The 20,480-nt window shown below is 34.5% G+C and overlaps 1 protein-coding gene across 1 annotated transcript; it reads right to left on the reverse strand.

Annotated features, from left to right (window-relative positions):
• Positions 1-17,466: 17,466 nt before the first annotated feature.
• On the reverse strand, positions 17,467-18,636 carry LOC131063492 (uncharacterized). The gene is made up of 2 exons (XM_057997324.2): positions 17,670-18,636; positions 17,467-17,636 (listed from the first exon to the last, which is right to left on the reverse strand). The coding sequence occupies exon 1, from the start codon at positions 18,425-18,427 to the stop codon at positions 17,675-17,677; it is 753 nt and encodes a 250-aa protein (XP_057853307.1). The 5' UTR covers positions 18,428-18,636; the 3' UTR covers positions 17,467-17,636; positions 17,670-17,674.
• Positions 18,637-20,480: the final 1,844 nt, after the last annotated feature.

Here is a 20,480-nt window from a genome sequence, read left to right on the forward strand (position 1 = left end):
CATGTTGTATATTTTGTGATGTGTATGGTATGATCTCTAACGCTAGATTATCAATGTGTTTTTGTGTTTTTCTTCGTATTGAATGTGTGAAATTCATTATGCACAAATGTTATGTTTAGCATTAGGATCATGTTATATATATACTTGACATCTTATATTTTACCTCTATACATATGTATATGTCTACATATCACTTTCCCATGAATGAATGTTGTTCATTAACATTGAGCCAATCTAGAGATGATGATCATATGATATATGTGACATTTTACTTTAAATTTTTGTATGGTGTAGAAATGCTTGGCATATGACTTGAGTGTGGAAGTACAAAGTTATGAATACCACCTCAATATTGTAGGTCTAAATCATTTCCCCGGCAATAATTATCTCATAGATGTCACTTAAGTTGGTGTGTTATGAAAAATTATAAATGCATGATTGCAATAGTAATTATTTATTCTCCCATTTACATTATAATTATATTAAAAAATAAAATCTTAAACATTTTAATTATATTTGATACATTAAAAAAATCAAAAATTTAAAAAAATAATAATTAATTAACCGCATTGAAAACTATATTCAAATATTTTAATTAGTCTAATTCGAGAACTTCTTAAAGAAAATAACTTCAAACAACTAACCAACCTCTTCTTAGTTAAAATAAGACCAGAACTTGCTAGCCAATAGTTATTATTTTGATAGCTAATGACCGTGACTAATTGATCTTGGTCTCTATACTCCAATGATGTTGTTCCAAAGGAATGCTTGAGAAAAGAAACTTTTTCCTTTAATTAATTTAAATTGTCTTAGGATGAATTTTTAATTCATTTTATTGTTCAAGGAAGCTACTTATTTAAACACTCGTTAATGAATAAATTACAAATTCGATACATGATATCATATTTCCACAATTCATATTCTACATCATCGTTGTTTCTAAATTAAATTATGTGCATTTACAACAACATTGCAAATCATATTTCATGATCCATCTTCAAGATTATAGAAAGCTATAGAAGCAAAAAAAGGATGGATTGCAAGATCAATCATAGAATGTGATCTAAGGCATCAATACAAAAAACTTATACAATTTTATAGCAACGGTTCAGATCACATTCCATGATTCATCGTTAGGATAAGAGAGATCTATAGAGTGAAAAAATGATGGATCACAAAATGTGATTCAATAGTAGAACGTGATCCAAAACGTCTATATAAAAAACTTACACATACTTTCATATCAACTTTCTATTTCATGATCCATCATCAAAATAATAGAGAACTTTATTGGTAAAAAAAGATGGAACATCCAATGTAATTCAGGTGTAAAATATGATCCAAAATATAGATTATAAAACTTACAGTAACAACAATCAAGTACACAATGCAATCATATCAATTCAACATAATTGGATATCCACATACATGAAATTGATACAGGTATCATGCTTGATTCATCATTAGCATAATAGAGAGCTATAGGAGTGAAAAATTGATGGATCACAAAATGTAATTCAATAGTAGAATGTGGTCCAAAAAGTCAATACTATATCAATGTTCTGGATCACATTTTGTGATCCATCATCACTAATAGAGAACTATAAAAGTAAAAAATGATACATTACGGAGTGTGATTGATTCGATCTAGAATGTGATACCAAAAACTTACACATAATTTAATCCAGTGACAACAATCAAGAAACAATAAGTACACAATACAATCATGTCAATTTGACATAATTGAATATCAACAGACATGAAATTCACAATACAGCCATGTCAATTCAACATGATTGGATATCCAAAGACATGAAATTCACAAGGACATGAGGGTTGATTAGAAAAGACAGAAGTGGTGGCTATCCAGAAAAGTAATGGGCAGGCTGAGAGTCACAGGAGTTGCAGATGAAGTAGGTGGGCAACAGCCTTTTTAACCGGCTGTAAGTTACCCTCTTTATGATTTATCATCATGGAACCGGTCACCGCCAATGGCTGAGCGTGCAGGCTGGTATGGGCCCGCCCGAAGAAGAATACAGTGAGTGAACGATATGGCTACACGTGGAAGGTTGGGATTGATCTTAGAGCTGGGGTGACTGACAGGTGCCATGACAATAAGTACAGATCCACCGAGACCTTTGAGGAATTCGTACACTAGTACCTGAACTGGGCAAGGAGTCTGAAATAGAAAGTGATGGGTTTTTTTGGGACCTTTTGTACCATAATTTACAGGGAAGTTTTGCAGGTCAATGCTGAATAGGTATTTATAGATAAAAGTTTCAGAAAGAGCCGAATTTGTAATAATAGATAAAATATTACCGGTAGAGCATTTAAGATGCAAACATGTTAAATTTATATCTAGTATGAAAGGAAAGTTGTTTTTTTTTCATAAAGTAGGGAAGGGACCCAGTTACAACCCTCTCTTTAAGGGTTTATTGGATTTTGCTGATTATAAGTTCATTAAAAAATTATAGACAGTTCATTAGATTAAGGTCAAAAAGTAGTCATTTAAAACTGTCATCCGATACATAATCACCTTTGTGTCTATAGTAAATAACTGAAAATAATCAATAGTAATGGACAAATGCCCCAGTAGCTATGCACAAATGTCCCTGTAGTGGTACACAAATGGGCTAATTATCGTCAAAAAAGCTAAAAAAATATCCACTATTGATACATGTGATATTTATTAATGAACTTTTCATTATCATTTTTTAGGCTCCTTCAAAATTTAGTAACGGAGGGTTGGATTGACAAAAAGTTGTCCATTGCACCCTTCCCCTAGTCCACTAAAAAATCATGTAGTGGGCCAATAGCTACCCATTGGTATACCCAATGAAAAAAAGATTAGATCAGTTGTGCAACTTTATTGGATAAGAAATAAAAATTAAATTTGAAAATTGATTTGTTTGGAAAGAAACAGAAACTTTTCTTAGAAGATGTATAATTAATTTCATAGCCAGATCATTAATGACCAATGAGAACAATCATGGATCAAATAATGGAAAAAAAATTTGTTGTTTTTTCTTTACAAATTGTAATTTGTATCTCAAGAAAGAACAAGTTATATTGTTGAGTGTGCTTAGTTTCTCAATTCAACTATGTTAGAGTTGGTTACACTAGCATTTTTCCTTCTACAATTTTCTCACCCTGATGATGGATCATGGAGTGCGATCTAAAATGTTGATGCAAATAACTCCAACACAGTTGAATCCAAAAACTAAGCGCACTTATCATTATGGACTGCATCTAATGTCACTAAAGATATATTGTGTAGATATATAAGACATCACCGAAAAAATTATATTAATTATGCACAACAAATTTTATGAAACATGTTTGAGGGTTGTCATCATTATTTATTTATTTTTAACTAATTTTAATACTTTATCTAAAGTACAGATGTGAACTTAACACATATTTGTCCCTTAGTGAAATAGACACTACATGGAGCATTCTACCAAATACATTTCAACCCATCATTATTGATTGAAAACTTTTTTCTAAAATCCATTTTTACCTTCTTTTGTTTATAGTTTAACATCCTACCCTAAGCTCAAACTATGGGAAAACTCTTAGTCCACTTGTTATTTTGATTTATCTATTGAAATCATTTAACAAACATTTCAGCCACTAAAAATCTATTGTTATTTTGATTTATCTATTGAAATCATTTAACAAACATTTCAGCCACTAAAAATCTATTGTTATTTTGATTTATCTATTGAAATCATTTAACAAACATTTCAGCCACTAAAAATCTATTGTTATTTTGATTTATCTATTGAAATCATTTAACAAACATTTCAGCCACTAAAAATCTATTTGTCTTATTTAAGTATTGGATATTTGATTTACAATGTCTTTCTAATATTTAATATATGGAAATCACTTTCAAGATGTCTATATTAGATTTGTCATATAGATTTCTAATATTTAATATATGGAAATCACTTTCAAGATGTCTATATTAGATTTGTCATATAGATTAGATATACATCTTGAAAATGATATTTTGGCATCTCTTAGGTAGATATATTTTAGACTATATGCTAGTTTTCTTTTCGTGAAAAACTTACATTATATCTTTTATATTTATACTAAACTTTAAATACTAAAGTCTAATCTCATGTGTAACTTTGAAAGTCGGAAGATTGGATTTCTGTCAACTAAAAACATTTTTTCAACTTGTATTAAGTTTGCTAGCTTTGGTAGTTGTGGACTAGGAGCCATATTGTTCAATGCTCTAAAAATCAACATTGTATTTTTCTTGTGAACATCAATTTCAAATATGACATTTAGGTGCTTCAAAAACCTTTATTCGAAAGTAAATTTCTTGTCAAATATAATGGATATTTGTACAAGCAATTTGATCTAAATCATATTAAAGAAGTGCTTTGTACAATTTTAGGCTCATGTCACATAACGTTATGAGAAGGAGGCAACCTTCTTTGTTTTTTTCTGGATAGTTAGAACGATGACCATTAAGGGAGGAGTGTATTAGAGTATTGTAATGTTTCTTTAACGGTCATCTTAGTCGTCTTTAGTTAGTTTCTATTTTCAACTTTAGTTTACGATTGTTTCTTTTAGAAACATTGTCTCTTGTAAATACTTTATATAGAGCTCTGGATCTATTGTTTAATGATACTAAATATTTTAACATTCCAACATTTTTGTTATAATTATATTTACTTTTCTCTCTTTCAATTTACTATCCTTATGTCTTTATCCTTATGTCTTTGTCTTCTAAGTTGTTATACATGTGAACAAATTAGAACTTAATTTGGAAAATTCATATAAATGTAATACATCAAAAGGGAACATGAGTACAGTCATAAAAAATCCTTCTTAAATTCAACAACTATTTATGTATTAAATTAACATTTAATAATTAAATATTTAAATTTATAATCTATTTTAAAATTAATTATTACAAAATAATATTTACATCACTTATATAATAAAATAATTAGTAATTATATAAATTAAAAAAATACATAAAAGTTAGTAGTTAATGTATAATTATAGAAGTAACCCATCATATCAATCTCTAAGGTCTTAACTCAGATAGTGGATTAAACAAGAGATAAAGTATATGTTCCCACTAAGTCCCAAGTTTGATTCTAGATTTCCATAAGAACTTGACTAGGGGCTCTTCTTGTTGCATATTTTATAAGGGCTCACCCTTTACTTGAATGCCATAGAGGTTGATTCAATTCTACAACATCTTGATCACCATAATGAGCAATTCAAATGCAAGGCTCTAATTCAACATCTTTCCAATCACAATAGTAGTTGATCCAAGTCATAAGACTCCAATAATACAACATCTTGATCACCATAATGAGCAATTCAAATGCAAGGCTCTAATTCAACATCTTTCCAATCACAATACTAGTTGACCCAAGTCATAAGACTCCAAAGTGGGTGGATAGATGTCCATCCTATATAGTCACTACACTTTTCAATGACATTTATTTATTTGTAAAGCCACGTAAAGTTCCCAATTGATCTCATATTTAATAATAACTTCTATAGAGATCTCTATATGTGAGTTGTCCTTGTGTTTGAGTGGTTTGCGGTTTTTTGCTTGCACGTGGGGCCAATGCTTGTCAACATTTCATTGTTGTTTGTAAACTTGCACTACTAAATCTAATATTAATTCATAGTTGTTTGATTTGGACCATTTCAAAACCTCGTCTTTACCCTTTTTATTTAAATATTCAAATTATGTTTTTACATTACATTTTATTTTTTATAATTTTATTATATTTAATTATCAATTTGATCATGTAAATGGTCAAGAACATATTTTGTGAACACACTCGTGCCATTACAATCCACCTACATAATTATACCTCTCAACATATTCCCTTCTCTAGGTTTTAAAACTCTACAAGTTGATAGAACCTTAATGACTCATTTGGAGTCGACTACAATTTAATCAAGAGTAAAACAATATTGAAATAATGTGCCTTTATTTAAGTGGCACTAAGTGAGCTTATGTGTGTTTTTGTTTCATGTGTAACAAGGTTCTTCACCATCTTCAAAACACTCATCAAAGATAAAGCCATTGATTGATCCAATGAGTGTCAATATCACTCAAGATTCTACACAACCATGTTGCTTCACATATTTACTTGTGACCTTTCTTTGCTCTATACATGAAATGCAAACAATTATTTTCGCTTTCCCACATAATAGCTCTTGATCTCATATAGGATAGATATCAATTTGTTGACTAATCAACAAATCCTACCCAATCAAGCATCCATTAACATTCTTCATATACTTAATTTCATAGTTTACATTACCACTCTCGTATCTCTCTTGAGCGCATTCCTATGTGAATATCTCATCACCCTCAGCCAAACTCCAATGTGTTAGTCTAGATTTTTTTCATGAAACTCGAGCGATTCACTAAACATTTAGATTTGGTTTAAGGTTTGTGTGATAAAGGAGGCATCCTACTAATTAGCTAGATAAAGAGTATCATTTACTTATAATTCATCAAATATACAAAGCTTTAGGCTTGCTCCCATGGGTACTGCTTTCTTTCATTCAACCTAAGATTTTCAAGCAACTCCTTAGACTGAGGTCCCATGGAGGAGGCCTTCCTAAAAAACAATTAGTGGGTGTTGCTAAGAGTTTTTAAAATTATTTTGAAGTAAGTGATCCCATGAATTTTGTAGTGCAGTTTAGGCTTAAAGTTTAAGCTCCAGAGCTTATGGAAGCTAGTTAGCATATTGAATTCACCTAAATAAATAAATATTAAAAAATAAAAAAATTAATTGACAAAAATTTGGAAGACTTCAAATAAGTGACAAGTGGCAAGAAAAAAGTCTAAGCTGGTAGGGCAATTTCTAAACCCCAACCTTTTCCACCTACTCAAATCTTCAAATTTGAAAAGTAAGGGCTGCTATTTTTTAGGAAAAGATTCTAATTAATTTTGTAACATGTTTTGTTTGACTTCATGAGACCTATTACTCCTTAAAATTAGATCTTGAAACCCCCTCATGGAACCCCAACCTTACTACACTGTGTTTTTCATACCTCCAATTTAAAACAACATTAATCAATATAAGTTGAATCATTTCAAATGAATCACTTAAGCATTTCTTCACTTTAAAAAATGCTTTGTTCACAACTCCCATTAATTACAAGATCACAATGCCATACACAAGCAAGATTACAATTCCTCCATACCCTTTGTGAATATACACCTTGTTAACCCAAAAAAAATCGTCAAAAACACATGTGCATACATGCTCATACATCTTAATTACCATGCACAAAGCGTTCTCTTCAAAGTTATTTACTGATTACTTAATTTATATGCCAAGTAATATTTGTCTTTGAAAACAAATCTTCCAAATTCATGCAAGCACTAAATATTATTAATCGCCATTTAGAAATGCACTTTCCACATCAATTTGATGGATGTGGTAGCTAAAGTTCATAGCATGTGAAAAAATTATTAATCACCATTTAGAAATGCATGGATGTGGTAGCTAAAGTTCATAGCATGTGAAAAAATAAGCATGATAGTTGTTAACTAATTCATGCAAGCACTAAATACTATTAATCACCATTTAGAAATGCACTTTCCACATCAATTTGATGGATGTGGTAGCTATAAATTGATGTGGTAGCTAAAGTTCATAGCATGTGAAAAAATAAGCATGATAGTTGTTAACTAATTCATGCAAGCACTAAATACTATTAATCACCATTTAGAAATGCACTTTCCACATCAATTTGATGGATGTGGTAGCTATAAATTGATGTGGTAGCTAAAGTTTATAGCATGTAAAAAAATAAGCCTCATGAACATTTATTTTCATACCCTTTGTCTATTATTATTTATATTTGCTTAAAGTAGTAAGCACCTTATACTTGTTTTGAATACGCGTTTGCAACCTATAGGTTTTTTCCCTCGAGGAATGTTAACAAGATCCCACATGGTATTTTTCATGAAAGCATCATGCTTATGTTCATTGCATCAATCCATTTTTTATGCACATGTCCAACCTATAGGAGATTTCCCCTTACAGAAATATTAACAAGATCCCACATGTGATTTCTCATGCTCTATGTTCATTGCATCAATCAATTTTGAAAACTCATTTGCAACCTACAGTTTTTTCCCTTAAGGAATATTAAGGGATCCCACATGTGATTTCTCATGAAAGCATTATACTCTATGTTCATTGCATCGGTCTGTTTTTTCTATTGAAAAACCTAATTTATAAAAATTGGTAATGATGAAAGAACCACTATACTCATTAATCCCAAACTGATTTATTCTTCGCAAGCACTTCTTGAATACTACAAAAAAATTCATATCTTCTCGTGTTGGGTTATAAGTTCTAAGATTTTAAATCGATTGTGTTGTATTTTGAAAATTGCCTCCTCTTATCAATTGTTCACATTCAAATTAAATATTTCTTAAAGATTAGTACCCACTAATACCTTGACATCGTTTGCTCCAAAAAGATAAGCTTAATGTTATTTATTAAAGCATAAAGAATGTTTTGAAGAGCCCAAAACTCTTTACACAACAAAACTGGAGCCCAAAACCCTTTACAAAAACAAAACTGGAGCCCAAAACCTTTTACAAAAACAAAACTGCAGCTAAACAATCCCTGACATTTTCCTATCAATTCCCACCCACTCGGCCCTGAGATGAGAATTGACAATCAATTTAGGGAGACCTCTCTTCCTTCTTTGGACAATTGTCCAAGAAATGTCTTCTTCCAATTCAACCAAATGAAGAGATGGGATGTTGTCCTCCACACACCTCCTCCAAAGAAACCTCTCAACCAAATGAAGAGATGGGATGTTGTCCTCCAAACACCTCCTCCAATGAAACCTCTTGTGATGAGGACAAAGGATTTTCCAAGGGAGTTGAAAGCTCCACCAGTTTTTCAATATTACAGGTCCTCCCAACACCCCTTGAATGGCTACTGAAACAATGGGATGCCAACACTTGTAAATCAGTCGTATAAGGGGAAACTGCCGCTTCAACCCAAGGGGAAGCCTCCAAAGGATCTACAGTAAAATTTAACGAATGGGAAGCACGATCCTCAACCACCAATAACAAAACTTATGTATCATCAATAACAAAATAGTTACAACACAATTTCAAGAATCGTACCTGTGTCAATTAGAGGATGATGTCCAGCAGTCCGAGTTAAAAACACTTAATTCAAAATCTTATCATTATGTTTCACTAAATCAGAATCAGAGTTTGACAGATATCCAGCCAGGGTATACGCATAAAGGGCAACAACATAGAGAATGCACTACTTCGGATCTGAATAACGAGGAGACTTCAAAAACCTGAAACTATAGAGCTAAACAATCTTATCAAGATATTTGGATATTGTAATAGAAAACGAATAAAATACATTTTCCATTCAATTTGTCTGGAAGACCATAAACTATTGAAACCCTAGATTCAAACAACAGAAACTTGGAGATAAGTCGTCCAAGATAGGTTACAGTGTATTGGCAGTGGAAAGACCTGCAGAACTTAACACCTTTTGGTGGCAGGGAGTATCCCAGACATAATCACATATAACTGGATTTCTCTAATAAACAGTTAAAAACTAATCAAGTATCCTAGCCCTTAGAATGTTACGTGACCTTATAAATACGCCAATGCTCTATCATATAAAATTTACATAAACGAGAAGAGAGCGAGTTTAAAATGAATTACTGCTTTACGCAGCATGTATTTACACAGAAAATCATCAGATAGTAGTGGACGACTGAAGAAAATTTTCATTGTAGTTTATGATAGTTTTACCCATATATTAAATATACCTTAAACTGGTACATCCCTACTTCCGTAGTCATCCAAAGACACTGAAAGAAAAAAGTTAAAACTGGTAGAAAGTCATCCAAAGACTCTGTAGAAGGAGAAAAAATTATAGGGAACTATTTAAATGAAATGGAAGACCAAATATATTGTCTATCAACTTGTCAACTTTACAATAAACTCAAGGCTCAATTACACTCTTATAGAGTCATAATTTACAAAATAAGTAATCGAAATGTTGGATCAAAACAACAAACAAAAGCTTAGTGAAGTTATCAAAATCTTAAGTAGTACATAAATTCATTGCTGCAATCATAAATGAATGAAATCTTAAATCAAAAAAATCAAAGGGAGCTTAGAGAAGTGCTTAGTGAAGTTATCAAAATCTTAAGTAGTACACAAAATCATTGCTGCAATCATAAATGAGTGAAATCTTAAATCAAAACAATCAAAGGGAGCTTAGAGAAGTTATAATAAAGCTTAAGTGGTACAAGCAACCTTTGATAAACATAAATACACATGGGAGCCTAGAGAAGTTATCATAAAGCTTAAGTGGTTATAAACCCAGTTTCAGGACTCGCCAAGTACTCGGCAGGACTCGCCCAACTTGCGCATCCTCAAGGCAGCCGAGGCAAGTCGACCAGGACTCCCAAACCAAGTCTATCCGAGTCTGGCTGAGTACTCGACTCCAGCTCCAAGACTCCCAAGCCTTAGGCTCGGACTCCCGAGTCCTGGGCCTGGACTCTTCTAGTGCTCAAACATAACAGACATAGCAATTGAAATTTCAAATTTTGAGAGTTTGAGTGTCATATGATAGTTGTAATGTTTGAATTATGACAAATTGATAGTTAAATTAGACTCTTATATTCTCTAAATGCATTGATTTCTTTTTATTATAATTATAAGGTTTTTTTACCAAGTTTGTGCCGAGTATGGTACAAACTACTTTTGAGTCTCATCAATGCACCTGATAGGATCAAAGGACCAATTTTGCCTATCGTAGCTTCATTATAATATATGATTTTAAGTCTAAGTTTGCAAGAGAGTTGTCATTACAATATATGTTTGTCAAGCCTAAGCTTAAGAGATTGTCATTATAATATATTTTGTACTGAATAAAGCTCAAAATTTACAGCAGAGTATCAGACGATATTAGTAATGATAATCTCAACAAGTCACAAAACAGAGCACAGGAACAATTGGGAGAAATAAATTAGCAGATGGCAAATCATAAACAGCTACCATTTAAATTCTTCAACATTAGGGGTACCTGTGTCAATATTGACACGATCTATCATATGGTTGACAATATGATGAATGTCTTTGATACACTACAATTTGGCTCTGTTAAGTCTCCCTTTGTCTAGAGTGTCTTCCCTATTTGTGAAGTGGGTTCATTATAATATATGATTGCCAAAATCTAAGCTTGACAGAGAGCTCATTATAATTCTTTTTATTGAATGAAGTTCAAAATTTTATAGTAGTGCATCAGAGGATATTAGCAATACTAACTTTGACAAGGCACAGAACATAACTTGGGGGTAACTGATGTATATAATAACATCAACAAAGCAAAAAAAAAAGGGGCTTTGCTGGTGCAGTAAGAGGCAACCCCAGTCCAGCTGAGTAGGTTTTGCACTATGTTCCATGGAGTTTCCTAATGGCGTGTAGGGGTGGTTTGGGGCATGGGGGGACCAAGGGCCTAAGTTTGGGAATAATAAAGGGACGACAGAGGGATAACAGTGAAGGGGTGGTGCAAATACATACAGTACTTGAAAAATTAGTTATAAAAAGATGTATCAGGAATAAGTATAAGAATTACAAATGACATTTTGGCATACTAAGAAAACAATTAAACAGTTAACACATTGCAATGATTGCATTGAACATTAACAATGAAAATGTTGAATTTGGAATTTATATCATAATTTTATTCAAAATTTCATAGTGATGATTAGAATGTTCAAAATACAAATGAGTCAATGACTAACAGCTTGATGCCTCTAATCATCCCCGAAGTTCTTGCCAAATCTCTCGTCACTAGAACTACTAGACTCCTCAAGCTCAAGCTCCTCCAAACCAATATCAACCAGCCCTATCTATGTAGCATCATCATCAACTTATGTTGGCTCTCTGGCTCTACGTCCCATTGGGCTACTAGACTTCCCTTGTACATGAGTGTGTTGTGGTCAATGAGATGCAAAGCACAATGGACAACCACAAGCTCCTCTGCCCTGCTAGAGGTAAGCTTGTTCCTCTTAATGGAGTGCATGAAGCTATAAGTAAACTGATTCCTCTCAATAGCAAAAGAACTAGAAACATAGGACAAAAAACAAATGGCTAGAGTAGTGGTCAAAGAAATAGGCCCATGCATAATCCACCACAAAATTGTGTCCTCCTATGCCATAGTCTCCCTTTCTATCTTGGCCTCCTTTAAATATCCCCTAAGAGACAAATTTTGTCCAATCAATACAAATAATGCTACCATCTGTAGAATCATACATATTATGAATAGCCTTCATGAACTTTGTCTTCACCTCAACAGCCTATATAGGATTAATTCTATCAGGCCTTTGCATTTACCACTTTGGGTTCAATGCATAGACATCCATATGCAAGGGAGCGCTGAGCTTCTCCTATCTGTGATGAATGATTGGCCAAATATTGTTCATCGTAGAATTACAATGTGGGGTTCTTTATGTCATACAATAGCCTTCATTTGGTCAAGCATAGTATCAATGCACTCATACACCTCTCCAAGGGTTGGTGCATTAGCATCCCCATATCTAATCACTTTGAAGATTTAGGTAATGATGGAGAGAACATATTTTGTATTAGGCCAAGAAACATCATTCTTCACCACCTCCTTCGCCCTCTTCCTTTGCTCTATCTTAGACTTAGGCCACTAATTCCATTTTGTTGTCATAACCATTAGTTGCAATGCATCTTCCAAATCAAGCATCCTCCCCAAGAGAATGAAGTATGATGCATATCTAGTCTCTACAAGTTTCCAGAATTCCTTCCTGAAGGAAGTCCTAAAGTGTGCATGTGAAGTGTGGTGGTTGCAAATAAACATTTGCACATCTCTAGCTTCACTAACCACCGCTTTAATCCAATTGATTTTTTCCATGTCCTTTAGTGCATTATTTATGGTATGCACGTAACAAGAAGTCCATTAAACATGCCAACTTCCCCACAACTTTGCACACATAGGTTGCATTTGTCACTACTTGCACCACATTTTGTGGCCAACCTCCTCTATAACATCTTTAAGGATCTAGAACTAAAAATCAGCATCCTTGCAATGCTCTAAGCAATCAACAACCCTAAGGAAATAAGGGCCTCTATAACCATGGTATTGATGAGTAGATGATGCCTAATGTCCATCCACCCATTCATAACTATGTTGCATCCACTTGTGATCTAGGGATCCTTCATTTTCTCCATTAAAACATTATGCTTGGAATAGTCCTTATTTATGATTGTTGTCCTCAATTTTCTCCCTTGGTGGCACATATGATGGTCTTGCCCTTATTATCTTTGCCACAACCTCCTTATAATAGAAAAAGAGGACCACATGAAATGGAATGCCATTTAAAAATAAGAATTTCTCAATGGCATCATCTGCATCATTGCGCATTCAATAATTATGCCAACGGGTTTGAAACATCACTGGTCACCCTATATTTCCCTTAAGCTCTATTGCTCCTAAACTAGATGAAATTTGACGATATGCATGTGGCCTTTGCAAAGTAGTAGTAGTCCTCTAAAGACCCCTCCCCCTTAGTGGCAAAGTAGCAAATGAAGGTGCATCTTCTTCACTAGCACCACGTAATTTACTTATCTCAACCCTATATTTGAGGTTCTTTGCCAACTTTGCACATATATTTACACCAAACATCAAGGAGATAGGCATTGACTCTAGTGATGCTGCCTTCAAATTCAAGTTTACAGAAGTGGCACTTCCACAACCTAGTGCCCCCAGATGTCCTAGGATTTGCTTACAACTGAGTTGCAAATTGTCTCAAAGGGGACTTCAGGTTGAAGGGAACATTAGCATATTTTTGCAACATTTTGGAAGGACAATATTTGCACTCCCTATAGAATTAGTTGTTTAACCCATCTCTGCTTCTGTACTTGGATCACTAGATGCATAATCAGATTCAGTTTCATATTCAATAGCAACCTCTTGTTTATAATTTAAAAATTAAAATTCAAACCATGTATAATGCAAGGGATTAAGACACTTGGATTTTCTAAATATTATTCTTACTTCAAGTTACACAAAATGCAGAAGCAAAGCATACACAAATAGGAATCCCCGTTCTTAACCTGTGTCAAACAACAATTTCACTTTTGTTTTTCTTCAAATAACATGAAGCGTAAAAGCAGAGGATACATAAAAGTAAAAATCCTAATTTGGAAATTAAGTTTTATGATTGATTTTAAAACTTATCAAATATTTATGCATTAATTTACAAAAATAACTTTAAAATGATTAAAATAATAAATTGAAAACCTAAATACTATTGTCATAAATTGACAACTGTAAAGTTATGTAGTATATACTTGAATAGTCAAACGATGATTTCACTTTGCTTTTCTTACTTCTGGTCACATGACGCGTCAATTTAGAGGATACACTAGACACATAGATTTAGAGCTAAGTTACTGATACGGGTACGGATTCGCGGATTCGACAAAAAAAAAATTCTTGGGTGCAGGTGCGGGTGCTATATATATATATGTGTGTGTGTACATATATTATATATATGTTCAAACATCAAAATTATATATATGTTTTGATGCATTTCATGCATCATAAGGGGCAAAATTAGGGTTTATATGTTAAAAAATATTAAAAAGGGTGTTTTTTTATTGTTTTTGTGTTTTTATGACCCGTGGGCCCCGTTTTTGGGAACCCACAGGCCTTGTTTCTCCTAGGTCCGCCCGGGTTCTCCCTGGGTTCCTCTCGGGTCCTGCCCAGGTGGCTGGGTTCTCTGTGGGTCCTGCGTGGCAGGACCCACAGAGAACCCAGCCACCTGGGCAGGACCCGGACCCGGACCCAGCCCATTTTGCCAAGAACCGGTATCTTAGATTTAGAGGATACACGAGATGAAATCTTAACTTGACTTCTAATTTTGAATTTGAAAACAAAGCTATAAGCTCACAAACCAGAATTAATTTCAAAATTAAGAATTAAGATTTAAGAATGAAATAAAAATCTAAAAATTAAAAAAATTAAAAATGAGAAATGGAGAAATCAGATGTTTAACCTTGAGGCTCGAATGATGCATTGAATCTAGCAAATTATTTTTCTCTTATAAGTCTTCTTGCTTATCTCACTTCCCTCTCATAATGTTCCCCCACCCCTCCAATCAACTCACTCTTCGCTTGCTACCTCTACTTCTAGCTTTCAGCTTTAGTCAATGAACTTTTGTGATTTGGAATGAGACCAAAATGTCTATTTATAGGTTTTTGTGAGGTCTTTGAGGTGTGGGTGGTGCTTATTAGTTATTAAGGTTGGGGCTATGGGCACTAGAATCGAGAATTTTTTTTATTTAAAAAAATTAACTTCTAACACTTTTTCGTAGAAGATGCCTACGCATTTTCTTTTAGGGTTGTGGGATGCCTAGGAGTCCCTTGGATGTCCCTGGTTTCCCTAGATGTCCCCGTCTGGGGATATGTCTCGGAAATGCCCCCTCTTAGAGGGAAACATCCTAGAGACATCTTAGAGATGGCGGTGGCAGTGGAGTGTTGGAGTAATTAAGACACTTTATCTAATTATTAATTAATTAGGTCCTTCAATTAATTTTTAACTTAGCTAAACTTAGGTGCTCTTTGCTTTTATTTAGTTAGGCTAATAATAGCTTAAGTTGTCACATTCATTATGATTGTAACACTTAGCACTAACTAATTTAATCAAACATTAAAAGTTTGCATCTAGGGTTTTACTCATCCTTCTATAAGAATTCATTCATTCATTCATTATAATCATATTCCTTTGTACACAATATACAAAATCCTCAAGTTGTTGAGCATATTGTTTTTGTTTGATCTCTTTTGGGTGACAGCTGTTTTGCTTGCAGATGATGCTTGGCTCTTGTGGTTGTATCATCAACTTCTACATAGTATCAGAGTTCAATTTTTGCTCCTACAAAAAGATAGTGGGAGGGACATCTCCTTGGCATCCCATGTCTCGAGGACATCTCCACCCCCAAAACTTTTAATTTTTTTTTTTTTTTCATTCAAAGGGGGAGGGGTGGCGAGGCGGCATCCTTGTGGAATAATGATTTTACAATTCACAATTTATTAGTTCTCTTTTTTGGGGTCATTCATACAAACAATGAGGGGGAAAGGGAAACTTCATTGGTTGGCTTAGGAGTTACAATTGAGTAGAAATTGACTAATGTGATAGTGTAATGAAATTCATTGATAATATTAATGATCAATGCTATTAATATAGAAAGTAATCCAGTTAGAAAATGAAGAGAGATATAGAAGAGGCATTAATCATAAAGCAAAAAGTTGGTTTGTATATTGTAGACAGAAAATAAACGTTGTAGCTGATCATTTGGTAAATGAAGGGATACTACCAGACAAAATCACAGCTAATTATAACAATAGCACTAGTGCCTAGTCTAATTTGGCAGAGTTATTATTATTCAAACCCCCTTAACATTATCTATCATGTATCGAGATTCAAGACTTTACCCATTAAAGATGTTGTCGTAATGATGGTGGATTGTATGGGTGGTAGTTGGGATATTTAGTGATTTACTTGTCGGTGGATGGCATACTATTATTACGTATGTTTGATTGGTGAATGATAAAGGTGGGTTGCTGTCATGTAAGGTGGCTAACAGAAGGAGGTGGAAGGTTACTAATGGGGGGCAGGCCTGCGAATGAAATGGCATAATGGGTTGAGGATTTGTGGGTGTTGGGCACTAGAATCAAGGATCTTTGAGCGTTGAGGTGTGGTATGAAGCTTTGCTGGCTGCTGAGTTTTTGTGTTACTAGAGTGTTTGTGGTAGTTGCAATCATGATATGATACTGCTTTCTTTTGCTACACAGCTTTCTAGGACAGGTTTCAAGTGATGGGTTGAGGTCATAGTGCTCTCAAGCTCTATATTTGTTTTGGGTTATGTAGATTGTTGGTTCCTGGTTCTTGGAGATATTATATGTTAGAATTCATGTTATGTTTCTCAGAGTATCTCTGTAATTGACCTATTATTCAGGGACAGGGGACCCTATAAAACCCCCACTATTATATCTAATATATATATGGCAAGTCTAGCTTTACTAGAAAGCTTGTTGCAGTCAAAGAGTACAAAGTTTAAACGATATATAAAGTATATGAAAAAAAAGTTCTCCTATGAGCTTTCAAAGGTAGTCTGTACACACCAAGGGGTGGGGCCTTGACAGCAAATACATGTGAAATTAAGGTTATGATATGGTTTGAAAAGAAATGATATTAACTAGAAAACAATGACGATCTTTTACTTCATCTTTGATTCCAATTAAACGGTTTTTGAGTGTGGTTTCTGTAAGTCGGTTTTTACCTTTGCCGCCGTATACTTTATACATTATCAATAAGAGAAAAAAAAAGGAAAAACCCTAGAATTGTTCATTACAGCATATCATGTAGAGAATAAACACAAACAACTAACAGAAGCTTGGAATTTACATCGAAGAAACTTACAAAATTTGGAACACTAACAGAGTAGTCCCATGAAGTGCACTGAAACACAGAATTGAGAATTCATTCCTCAAACATCATCCGTGCAGTGTCTCCAAAGTGAACTCTTGGGGCCTGTGTTAATCCGAATAAGCGAGCTCTTGGGGCCTGTGTTAATCCGAATAAGCTGCCAAATTCACATATCCCTTATGGCTTTTACCCGTCTCCTGCCAGGGAGCCCTGCAGTAAATACAAGTCACAGCCCCGGGGCGCTTACTTTTACTCCACTTGACAAAACAGTCCTTGTGCACACTATTCCCGCAAACATTACAGAACACAACAGGCTCACTGCACCCGGCAAGCGACTCATAGCAAACAGGGCAATCCCCCTCCAAGTCCCTCTGCGGAGCCCGGGGAGTCGAACCCGTGACCTGGTGGAACCTGGAGCGCACAAGGTGACTGGCTAGAACAGCATCGTCGACAGAGGAACTGTGAAGGAGGTCATCCAATTCAGACGGGATTAGGGCCTTCTGCCAGATACGGGGATCGTTAGGCGGCAGCTTGAAGACGCGCAGCATGACGAAGAGTATGTGCTTGCAGGTATTGCCTTTGAGGAAGTCAGGGCAGGTGCAGGAGGGCCGGAGGTCGAGTCTCACGCAGTACACATTCCCTGTGGCGCCCAGCACAAACAACTCGCAGGCTGAAGAACCGCCCACTTCCAAGGTTTTTTTATCGATGAGGTACAGACGCTGCTCCAATGCGCGCTTTATGCGCTCTGAAACGGCGGCATTGGGCCGCCCAATGAAGCGGGCCTGCCGCTTCTCTGCCTTGCTGCGTTTATTCGGTGCTAAAGAAGAGCATTTCGCTGCCTTCTTTGGGATTTTCTTCTGTGGTTTTGTGGAGGTGGAAGTTTCTGCTTTGGTCATCGTTTCATGTTCTTCTCATGGACTTGTCTGTGTAGATTTAACGAGCAGGGCCTGGGACTGGAATCATCTTTTGCCGCCCTTGTTACAGTTAGTGCTCTTTCGACGCGTACACAGTTCAGTTGCAACCCGATTATTTCTTTCGCCACGTACATAAATTTGTCGTAATGGCAATTATACGAAATCTGAATCACTCTCGCACTCCATTTTAACATACCTTTATGTTGTAAAATATAATTTGGTACATACATAATTTTGTTCAACTTTTTATATTACTAGCGCTTGCATCGAATGAGAGGTGCAATGGTTAGCTGATAGTAATATATGTTTGAATGTGTTAATTATATAAAAATAAAATGTGTGCTATTTTATATTTATTTTTTATCAAGTTATTAGATATTTTAACTTGATACATTGGTATATTATAAAAACAGGTTCCATGACAAATACAATAGCAATCTTTTATTAATCGAATTTAAATTTTTTCTTTCAAAACATTACTGTCAAAATGATGTAACTTAACCCAAAAAATCATGAACTCGATCTAAACGCATTGTGGGCCATCCACGTATCTTCCTGCATGTCTTGTCGGCAGCCTAAATACATTGTGTAGCCATCACGTATCTTCCTGCACGTCATTTGGACACGTGATCCTTTTTCCCATAGAGGCAGATCGAATTCTTGTTCTAAAGAAGAGGTTATAGTGACATGAATGTGAGCTTAGGAATTTTCACAGGTTCCCAGGAGAAGCTAAAGAAGAAAGAATCAACAAAAATCATTATCACTAAATTTAGCTCGTAACTTGTTGTTTTTAGATTTTACAATTTTTCAGCATTTCTAATTTTGTGAACTGTCACATCTAATTTTGCTTTTCTGACCCTCTCATCAAATCTCGTAGCTATATATTTCGAAGGGGAAGTAATTTGAAAATTCAGTTCTTCACATTTTAAGGTGAAAAATAAATGATTTGTACTACAGAAGCCAAGACTGCAGAAGTCTAGAACCATCCACTAAACTACAAACCCACCAAATCCAAATTTAAAAAAGAAAGCAAAAAGAGTTTAATGCTCAATCCCTGCGCAGACTACAAATTAGAATTCAATTAAAAAAACATCAAATTGAAGCCAAAAATGTGCAGAATTTAATGAGAAAATGATTAACAGATATAGATGACAACACCTAGAATAGATTTGCAAGCAAAACAGTGTAAATAACTGATTCCTGCGTGACTTCTTACTTTGTCTGTGAGGCGCTACAAAGGATTCTGAATCCTGGATTCATCATTGAAACATCGATCTCACACCCAATTTTTCCGACAGCCACATCTAGGATTCATGTCAGCTTACCAACCATCATTTTGGGAACTGCCATCAAATTCACCGCCCCAGATGAAGGCAAAGAGAGGAAGATAGAAAAATTGCATAATGCTTGCAGTTGAGACAAACACAATTAGCATAAACAGAGCATCCTTTGCCAAAATCCTTTATAGAAACCCTCATAAAATCATATCTCGATGATAAAACCCAAACCCACACTCGAAACCCTAGCAAGAGAAGAAACCCTAACTAACATATCCCCTATGAAGGCAAAGAGAGGAAGATAAAAAATTGCATAATACTTGCAGCTAAGACAAACACAATTAGCATAAACAGGGCATCCTTTGCCAAAATCCTTTATGCGTCACAACAAACAAATAGACAGAAGCCCTCATAAAATCACATCTCGATGATAAAACCCAAACCCACACTCGAAATCCTAGCAAGAGAAGAAACCCTAACTGACATATCCCTTGTGATATCGCTGCAAATCATGGCAATAATGATGTGTCATATAATAGCGTCCACCCAAAAATTGTAACCAAAACAAGCATAAATTGTAAATTGCAGCATATTAGCTTGTAAAATATATTGTCAGCTTTCATGTGAGATTATCAGGGAGGAAAACAATTTATGTTGTAGTTGTGAAAATCCTAAATCGGATTGAATAAGAGATAAAAGTGTTGCTCTATGCGGCTCAAATTTTTGTGCTCTGTACCATTGCCATTAACATTGATATG

This window comes from Cryptomeria japonica, chromosome 6 (assembly GCF_030272615.1).
Source record: "Cryptomeria japonica chromosome 6, Sugi_1.0, whole genome shotgun sequence".
Lineage (NCBI taxonomy): Eukaryota > Viridiplantae > Streptophyta > Pinopsida > Cupressales > Cupressaceae > Cryptomeria > Cryptomeria japonica.